The sequence below is a fragment of the Brienomyrus brachyistius genome, chromosome 9, assembly GCF_023856365.1.
Source record: "Brienomyrus brachyistius isolate T26 chromosome 9, BBRACH_0.4, whole genome shotgun sequence".
NCBI classification, from domain to species: Eukaryota; Metazoa; Chordata; class Actinopteri; order Osteoglossiformes; family Mormyridae; genus Brienomyrus; species Brienomyrus brachyistius.
In genome coordinates this window covers 12,503,817-12,513,760 of record NC_064541.1, presented here as the reverse complement: position 1 = coordinate 12,513,760, position 9,944 = coordinate 12,503,817, and the positions used below count along the sequence as shown (strand labels likewise).

General features: G+C 48.2%; 2 protein-coding genes across 2 annotated transcripts in view; both read right to left on the bottom strand.

Annotated features, from left to right (window-relative positions):
- Positions 1-2,605, bottom strand: part of rims2a (regulating synaptic membrane exocytosis 2a) — a 111,695-nt gene extending 109,090 nt beyond the window's left edge. The window contains exon 1 of the mRNA XM_049024961.1: positions 2,305-2,605. The gene's annotated coding sequence lies outside the window, so the exon portion shown is untranslated. The remainder of the gene's footprint in view (positions 1-2,304) is intronic.
- Positions 976-9,944, bottom strand: part of LOC125748858 (regulating synaptic membrane exocytosis protein 2-like) — a 44,622-nt gene continuing 35,653 nt past the window's right edge. Inside the window, exons 6-8 of the mRNA XM_049025516.1 lie at positions 2,305-2,485; positions 1,399-1,510; positions 976-1,081 (exon numbers count right to left, since the gene is read on the bottom strand). Of these exons, the coding sequence (XP_048881473.1) occupies positions 976-1,081; positions 1,399-1,510; positions 2,305-2,485 (399 nt within the window). The remainder of the gene's footprint in view (positions 1,082-1,398; positions 1,511-2,304; positions 2,486-9,944) is intronic.

The window sequence follows — 9,944 nt, the reverse complement described above, 5'->3', positions numbered from 1 at the left end:
AGCCCCAGCCGTCATTCCTCTTTGCACAACAATCAATAGATCACAAGTTACACCCATCAGCCAATCAAAACACAGCGTTCCCTGCCGCTACGAACATAAATCACGTTGCTTTTTATGCCTCGGAAAACCAGAAACTAGTCATTTGTAAGAAGTAGTTGCCTGTAAAATATGACTAATTCACTGATTGCCGTAAAATAAGCGAATTAAATTCGTAATCAAATTAAATAGTTGTTATAAATTGTTATACATTTTAAATATAGTGTTAACAAGCTTGGATATTAATCAATTAGGTGTAACATACAACAGTATGAAAAATAATCGCCATCTATCCTGGTATTAGGAGCAGACGAGATGCATCACAGCACAGTGAAGATACCAAACATATTGCATGCTGGGAATAAACAGTGTACACTTTCTGTCATGGTTGACAGATCCCCCCTCCCTCCTTTATAGACAGAAAAAAAAACTTACAAAGGAATATGGGCCATCTTTTATTCTCTGTCTAAAACAATTTATCTCCAAGCTGTGGACACAGCACAAAAAGAACCAGTCAAAGACTACTGGACTGTCGTTCCTCTGCCCTAAAAACAGTCACCCTTTCTCTGTTCCGGGGGCCCTCTTCTAGGGACAATCGGCAGTCGGGGCTTTCAAATAGGGGCTCTTGGGTTTGATTGGCCACAAAGGCAAACATGGCCCAGGTCACGAGGTATGTGCATACGAAGGTAAGGGAGTGTAACAGGAAAGCTGTTCCCTCAGCAGAGAGGAAGAAAAACGCATCTAACATGTAAGACTCAAGAAAAAAAAAACACTAACGGAGGCGAGGGCCTGTGTCGGAGAGCCACATGGTGGCTAAATCGTCTCCGCAGTGGCGAATTGCGGCACGTCCATCGCGGAAACTCACTGGAGAAGCATATGTGACAACCAAAGAGAAGGAATAAAAGACAAAGAGAAACCACCAAGGAGGTTTTCAGCCTCCTAATCCGAGGCGTCTCCCCCCTTGTTAGCCGCGGGATCGTAAATGGCGCTAACGAGCGGATTCTCCAGGCATGCCTGGTTTTCTCCATGAAGGGGAGGCGTATGTCTGAAAGGGGGGGGGGGGATAAATCGAGCACAGCAACGACATGGCGAACGCTAAGCCACTTTGGAAAGCTGCAGGAGGAAGCTGGAGCTGTGATTGTAAACGAGGTGGGGGGGGGGTGTGGGGGGGGCAGGCGACATTTGATTTAAAACTCACAGCGCCCTGGTCACGGCTCAGGCATGGGGAGTAAGCTTGAAGCATACCGTGGGGGGAGGGCTGGTTGCATCGCTGCAAGGTCAGCGGCAAGAGGCTCGCCAGGGGTGGGGCGGAGGACAGCGGTGGAGCAGCCAGATGCCCATCCCTCCCCCCCACCCCCCCACCTCCGCCAGCCACCGCCCAAACAGGGGCCCGTGAAACGTCTCTCAGGGACGCCTACGGGAAGGCCAGGCATCTTCTCCTGCCAGAGCGGCGGCTCTGCCATCAGGAGGATTGCTGTCCAGCGGATGGACAATCAATACAGTTAAAAGCCCACGTCTGAACTGGTGGGAAAGGAAGCAGCTCAGGAATCGAGTGACTTTAATATCCGACATCACTGCGATCGCTGCTCCTGCGTCTTCGCTTCAAGCCAAACAAGGAAGACGGACGCCCCCCTGTGGTCAAATTTGCTAGTGCACCAACTCCAAGTACACAGCATCAGCGCAAGCACAGCTAAAACAGGATTCGCCTGAAAATGCAGCCCATACTTACTGCCAGCACACCAGCAATGCAAACATCATCGTCCACCATATTTGGGTTTTTTTGTGCAATTTTTCAGAGCAAAAAAGCAAATTCAGGAAGCAGGAAATGATTTTTCCCGTGATGGTAACATTAAGCCCTCATCCTGAATCTCAGCATCCGAGCTTTGGGGAGCAGGAACAGGGAACCAGGCGAGTAACCAGACACTCAGCAGTATGGGGGGGGGTCCATCAACTGTCACTGCTTCTTCAGTACAGCTGTTCTAGAAGAACGCCTTTTGGATTGAACCTCAGCGAGATGGTGTTGGGGGGGGGGGGGAGAAACATTTGCCAGGAACATTATTTTTTGACTATTGCTGGCTTGCTGCCCAATTGAACACCCCCACCTGCCATATTTGCCTTTTCATCCATGTCCTGTAACCTATCAGGAAAGTTCTAGAAAATGCAGATACCAACCCCCACCCCACTTTAATGGAAAATTCTGCTTCACACCACAAGAAAAAAAAGATAAAAATGGGGTGGAGTTTGAGGAGGGAGCAGAGTTTAGCTCACCTGTCAACAAGCACGTCGCCTGGGTCAGGGCGCTGCGGCCCCGAGCCGTTCCGGAGCGACTGCTGCGCTGGAGCCCGTGAGGTCTGCTCCGTTCAGGCGTGGATGCGGTGACGTCCCCAGCGGGTCCCTGGGATGGGGCCGCACCCTGGAGCTTGGCCTTCTTCTCGCGGGGGGGCCTCCTCTAGCCGTGGTCCCCGGGGCCCCTCAGTGGAGGCTGCCCGCTGGGCTGCAGTGGAGTTCCCGCTGCAGAGCCATTCCCCGGACTTGGTGAGGATTTCCTGTTGTTTTCGGCACAGGTTGCATACCCACCACATAACCTGGGGGGGGGGGGGGGGGACGCTGTTAGGGCGCTCAGATTATAACACAAATTATAATCCAGATTACTTAGAGTAATTTAATGCAGACCGACACAGCAGACCTTAGTAATCACCTATGCCGTCAAACCCCACAAACAGACATAACTAAACAATCCAACTGTTTCCTGGCAATGACTGATGAAGTCTTTCATATTGTCTAGTTGTGTCACTGGAAATAATAGCTGTCACACTGGTAAAAAACTAAAAGAAAAACTGTCATAAACTACAGCTGGTCCCATGGAGAAGTGTCCATAATAATTTATCACTGCTACATGTACAGCTCACGGACTTTAATTCCATTTTCAGAGGCACTCCGGCTATCTGAAGCTACTACGGCTAATGTTAGCAATAATGTTAGCAAGATAGGATTTCTGAGAAAAACGCAGAACCACAAGAACTGATGCAAAAGCTATAGCTGCCAGCCACTCGCTCCCACGTTGGTACCTCGTAAGATAAAGCCTGCACAATTGGGGGGGGGCGGGGGCCACCTAGGTACCCCTCAACCAAGCCAGCGTCACTCTGGGGACCGGCACAAACATAAAGACTGAGAGATGCAACAGGGACAAAGAGCAGGACCACACGCCCGACACCCACCGCCCCACCCGACCATGCTCGCATGCCACCGCAGAACACATTAGCACCATAAATCTCCAGGAGGGTGGGGAGTAGAGGGAGGGGACTCAGATCACTCTGGGCAGCTACTGCAGCTCCATCCCCCCCCCCCCCCAATGGGACAGCGCCCCATGGCCACGGACCGAGGAGAGCATGAGATGGAGAAGCTCAGGATCATGCCAGACGCTGGAACTCGCGTCAATATGGCTTCGGTTCCGATCCAATTAAATAAACACGACATATTGGAAGGAGAAGAACCGCCGCTGTGACGTTCCCCTTCCTAAAGACCTCCATCCTTCCCGTGCGCGTCCGGTCCGGGCAGAACATGCTCCCTCCGCGGGACCCAAGTCAGACCCAGAGAAGCCTCAGACACCTGTTTGATGGCTGCAGCACCTCCCAGCCCGTCCATCACCGCACTGGCGCACGGAGAGAGAGACAGCGGGGAAAAACAGCCGGGAGTCCAGTGCATGGCTCCCTGCACTGCTGTGTCCGGAGAGCCCAGTGGAAAGTGACAGCCCACCCCTCAAGCCCCCTCCCCAGTCTCCACAAACGACCGCCCCCACCTCCATCCAAACCCCCCCCCTCCCCAAACACTAACTCACTACATCAACGTAGCCAGGGGTGAGCCTGCAAGGCAAACACAATGAAGGGGTGACAAGGATCGCCCCAATCTCCTGAGTCACTGAGGACCACTCCCATCCATTCTCCACCCCCCATCATACCCCTCCCCCCCCAAAAAAAAATAAAAAATTCCAGACTTTCAGGCTTTCCTCATTTGGCCAGTAATAACTGTGAAAATCCCCACATTACAAAGGTTTTACCCAGAACGTACCAAACAGCACAACAATTCTACACTGAACCTCATTGGTTCAGCTTGTTAATGCCCTAATAACATTGGTTATTAAAAAAAAAAAACACGGTTAATAAAAAATGACGGATGAGCAGCTACTGAAGCACTTCCGATTAAGCACCATATCACAATTGTAAAATAGTAAAACTAATGGATCTTCACGAGGGTATTTTACTGAGGTAATTGGGGTTACGCCCCATTTACTCAAGGGTATAACAGAAGGATTCCCCCAATCCCTGAGCTGCCAAGCTTTCCTTAGATAAAGTTCCTTGAGTGTTATACTGCCTTTACCTCCAAAGGCCGTAGACATTTTTGTAATTCTACTACTACTAGTAAAACTGACAGATAAATTAGTAATGTCAGTACAGGTTAATGACTGCACACAAAACATATTTTTTTTCTTAGCGTCACGCATTTTGAAGTTAAGATGACAGAAATTTACATGCAGGTCCTCAACGGAATAATCCACTGGAGCATGTCTGGCGTCCCACTCAGATGTACAAAAGCGGTGGCCTCCAACCAGCAAAAACGATGAAAAAACAAGCCGATGCTGTCATCAGGGACGGATGCGGGTCCGAGGCGTTTCCGGACCAGCTGCACATTTACATATTTCCCGCGATTCCTCCATTTTTTCCATCCCAGTTTCCGTCACGGATGGGCTGTGAGCCGCACATCAGAACTGACCTACTTATTTACGCCTCCCCAGCGCAATTAGCATAAAGTCAAGCCGTAGCGCGGCGCCTCCGCCTGCCGCCGTCAATCGCATTGATTCCCGTGTATCCAGGTCTCCTATCCCGCCTCTGGAAGCGGCTGCGTGTAGACAGGGACTGGGGCTGGGGCTCACCGTCAATTCATAACGCATTTTGGTGCCGCCCGCACATATAGGCTACACACATAAACGATGTGTTCTTCCACAGCCAGACCAAAAACAGAATTGCCAATATGCTGGAATCATCGATACACAAGGACAGCTCATTTTTTTCTTTTTGTAGAAGTACAGCAAATGACACAAATATCAGCAGGGCGGCAAGACATTAAGTCATTATCAGCTGCTTTGGTTTCCCCTTTTTGATGTTATTTATTGGCCTAAACCTGCTCCGGTTGAACTTAAATGGGCGACACAGCCGTGTCTGATCGAAGGGAACAATCTGATACGAACTCAAGGTTTTCCTGGTAACGCAATGCGCCCAAACGTCATTATGTCATTCATTCTTCTTATTGGCCAATTAAATTCTGCGGATCCCAATGCTGCCTGACATTTTGGGTGTAATGTGGAGCTCAGTCGGGGGGGGGGAGGGTGGCTTTCACTGCCACCTGCACTCAAATCCCACATTAACCTGGAGCTTAACGCAGCTCATAGATGCAGGGGGGACTTTGGGGGGCACCTAGGCAAGTTCCACGAAAAATGGCGAGGGGGGGATCTGTGTTAAATCTGCAGCCCTGGAATAAGGGCTAACATATTTACCTGCCCCCTAACAAACACAAGACGAAATAGTTTAGCAATCCACACTACACGATCACGAACGTTTCTAAAACAATGATTAAACCTTAAAGTTTATTCAATCCCATGAAATTCTCTGCATCTTGGAAATCATTGAAAAACTTTCTTTTTCATCGAATTAGCTCACTAGCTGCCATTGGTCCATGAGGGACAGCAGAGTCGCGGCCCCCCGCAGCTGCCGCGTCGCATGTGACCCACTTACTCCGATAAAACTCCGTGTTTTATTGCGGCAGCCCAGGTGAGCACAGCTAGCAGCTTCAACCCAGCGTGTCTATTCCGGAGCTTGTCTAAACCCCCCCCCCCCCCCCCCCCCCCACCCGTACGCATATGGGCCAGAAATTATCTATATGTTTCGGGAATGTGCTTTTTTAAAAAGTAAAAACTATCCATGGATTCTTATGTGGCGGAGAGATAGGGAGCTTGGGCGCTCACACAAAAGCACAAATAGCTCCCCCCCCAGCACATACGGCTGCCATTTAATTCTCATCCCAGACACAGACACAGTGTACAGCCCAAGCTGCTATGTTCGCACTTTCACAGCCCCCTGTAGATCACTTACACCCTCAGTACTGAGAGTGAAGCCTGCATCACCGATTCAATTACGGTAATAATTAGTTCAATCGAGCGCCTTTGTGCTCAGTTCAGACTGGAAACCTGCTCACGCTGCGGCCGCAGGACTCGGAGCGAAGCCCCATGTCTGTCCAACGGGAAAGAAAGACGCGCACAGAGCAATAAGATGTGAAAGAGTTGACTCAAGGTCCCTCCGGACGTCCCACTTACTGAGCGCCTGGCGCACGGCTGCACGTTAACCTGCTTTCCTTACGTTTCTTTGGATGCTACCAATGACTTACAAACAGCTTCTCCTATCATCAAAATAATTTGTCTTCAGGATTTTTTTTCCTCAAATCATGACCTTCATCGAATTGTCTTAAATAAATACTCAGTGTCATTCTCGAGAATTTCTGAAAACCAGATATATTAAAACACAAAACACGCGACGAGTTCCGCAAACGCCATTAAATGGATCAGAATGAGGATTTATATAAAGCGTGATGTCGCCCTGCTAGGCGCGAGTCAGGGTCCATCGGCAGAAACTTCCAGAGTATCAGCTGAATGTCGGCGCTCAGACCTTTTATTTTCACGTCCGCTTAAGTGAACAGGAAACGCAGTGACAATGTGAATGATGAGGATGCAGGAGCTGGACGGTGACCCGAGTGTCCAACCCGCAGGATGATTAACACCCGGCTGTCACCCGCTGAGCCCTCGTACCCGGGTCGGGTTAAACGCGTGTATCACCTTACAGGATGTTTAAAATACCAAGAGTGATTTTTGTGCTGATGGTACTGGAAAACTGAGCATTTTCTAACATTACATAATGCCCGTATTAATCAAAAGAGAGACGCTCTCGAACTTCAGTAATAAAGTAGTTTTGGGGAATGTCTGGGGTTCATGTAAATAGCTCATGGGATATGTTTTATTTATTTTTCTTCACACATGTTTTAAGTCACTTCAGAGACAAAGCACCCTACAGCCACGACATTTGTGCTTAGCTGTCATTTGGCTCCTGAGAATTTTTATCACAGCCGCCCGACAGGGAGGTTCCGGGAAAACCTTCATTCAGCGATGATGAGCCTGTTCGCAGATCGCCCTCTTGTGGGCAAAAGAAACGCCTTCCGGTTATTATCTCCTATGTAATCTTGCTAAAATTAGTGCAGTAAAGTGAAGGAAATGCCTTGTTCCATCATCAGCAAAGAGTAATATTAATAAATATTATAAATTAATTAAGATTATGATATTTAAATGTCCTGTTGACTTCATCTTCTGGGGACCTCCAGCGGGATCTGGGGCGGTTCGCAGCCGAGTGCGAAGCGGAGGGGATGAGGACCATATGGTTCTCAGCCGGAAACAGGTGGATTGCCCTATTCAGGTTAGGGAGGAGGTACTGCCCCAAGTGGAGGTTCAGGTATGTTGGGGTCTCGTTCACGAGTGAAGGTGGGCGAGATCGAGAACTGGACAGACGGATCGGAGCGGCGTCTGCAGTTCTGCATGTGCTTAAACGGTTCGTCGTGGCTAAGGAAGAACTGAGCCGGAAAGCAAAGCGCTGGATCTATTGGTCCATCTTTGTTCCAACCCTCACCTATGGTCATGAGCTGTGGGTAGTGACCGAAAGAATGAGATCGCGGAAACAGGCGGCCGAAATGAGGTTTCTCTGCAGGGTGTCTCCCTTAGAGAAAGGGTTAGATAGTAGGGAGAGTCTTAGCGTAGAACCGCTGCTCCTCCACGTCGAAAGGAGCCAGTTGAGGTGGTTTGGACACTCGGCGCGGATGCCTCCTGTGCGGCTACCCGGAGAGGTTTTCTTACAGGGAGGAGGCCCGGGGCGGACCCAGGACGCGCTGGAGGAATTATATCTCTCGGCTGGCCTGGGATCGCCACGGTATCCCCCCCCCCCCCCCCGAGGTGGGTATCTCTCCTGAAGTTGCCACCCCCGCGACCCGAACACCGGATAAGCGACTGTTATGGATGGATGGATATTGAGATGCGTAATATGCAACAAAACTGGCGCTTTTAATAGACCGGGGGGGATATACTAGATATATTACAATAATTCCATACATTATTTATAATCATAGTACAGACAAAATATTTTGTGCATGGCGATTCGTAGCACATACTAATGTGCAAACGATTCAATAGCTTTAGCTTGTTTCCCCACTTTCAGTTCTGCTTTTCACAGCTCATTAAAAAGCCCATTAACACCATCTGCTCTTAAAAGGAGCGAGGTCTAGCTGGGACAGAATATAGATTTTAACTGCATACTGATTATCCGCAAAATAAATATCCATCTGACGAAGAATAAACGAGACTAAAAATAAATAAATAACACGTAAGCCTAAATTAACGGTTCTTGAAACGTAATATATAAGATAATATCTTCATGATATACTTTAATATCAATTTAGTAGGTTATTTAAACGATCACAAACGAACTATACTTATTGGATTGTGATTGTAGTTCATTGAAATGTGTGATCATTTCTGTAATAATTTCCGATTCTGCACAAATACACTAAGGTACTGCGTTGAAACACGACTTGTTATTAGTGAGATTTTCGACTCACATGCCACAATTCAGCAACACGCGCGGGACATAAAAAATTAATGAGTTTCTAATTTTAGCCTACAGCTGATGAGACATGCTCGACATTTGTGCATCTTTTTTATTGCTGAATAACAGCGTTCAAAAACATAAGTAATAAATAAAACTAAACAAACAATCCATCTATTTCATTTAAGACCCCCAGGATTTGCAAATACCAGTTATCTAACCATCTATTGTGTTGCTTTCGATACCTGTTAAAATAACAATACCCGGATGACTTAGTAAACCTTTTATATGCAATCATTATCTAAATACCTAAAGATAAATGTAAGCTTAAAAACAATATTAATAACGTCACAAATGCGTTTTTCACTCAGCGGTACTATGAATAAATATGGCTGTAACAAAAACATGCCATGAAAGCCATCGAGGCAGCACTCCTTCAAATAATGATTCAAAACTGCTATCACTCTCAAACATACAGATGCACTTCTTCCATTTCTAAAAGACAGTTACGTAATTTTATCCCGGACCTGACACGACCAATTAAGCGAACCTGTTGGATTAAACTGGGACAAGTGAATGACACGGAGAGCGCACGGTGCCTTACCCATGGTGGCGGTCAGATGCACGGTGACAGACCCGAAGCGACTAATAATCCCGACGGAGCTGCGACTCTGACAGCATGTGTTTTTCGGCTCGCAGGGTCCCTCAGCAGCACCGGCGACACCGACAGCTCAGACTGACTGCAGTCTGATGCAGCCGCTCGCCTTTACGCGCCGTAAGCGATCCACTCGGTCCCCGCTCCAGCCCCACCCCCGACTCTACCCCAAAGAAATGGTAGATCAAAGTCGGAATAAAAAATATTCAGCATTTAAAATCCTTTCAAGATCCTTAATTCCTCATGATAAGTGTAAAAGGGGGATATATCACTATTGAATGACTGCACGAGTAAGTAAAACAACGGCAAACTGCCGACAAACATTCACAAGTCAGACCGCGGGAGACGCGGCGACTCGCCGAAAAAGGACTTGCGGGCGTGAGCTAGAAGAGCTTAATCATGTTTTTGCCATCACTCTGATACTAGTTATGTCTTCATTATTAATGGATGCAGGCGCGATTCTGCGGACACCGGAGCTGATTGCGGCTTATTAAGAATGCAGAGTGTCCCCGCGTGGCGCGGCGCAGCGCAACTGTGCTCAAAGAGCGCAAAGTGCAGCG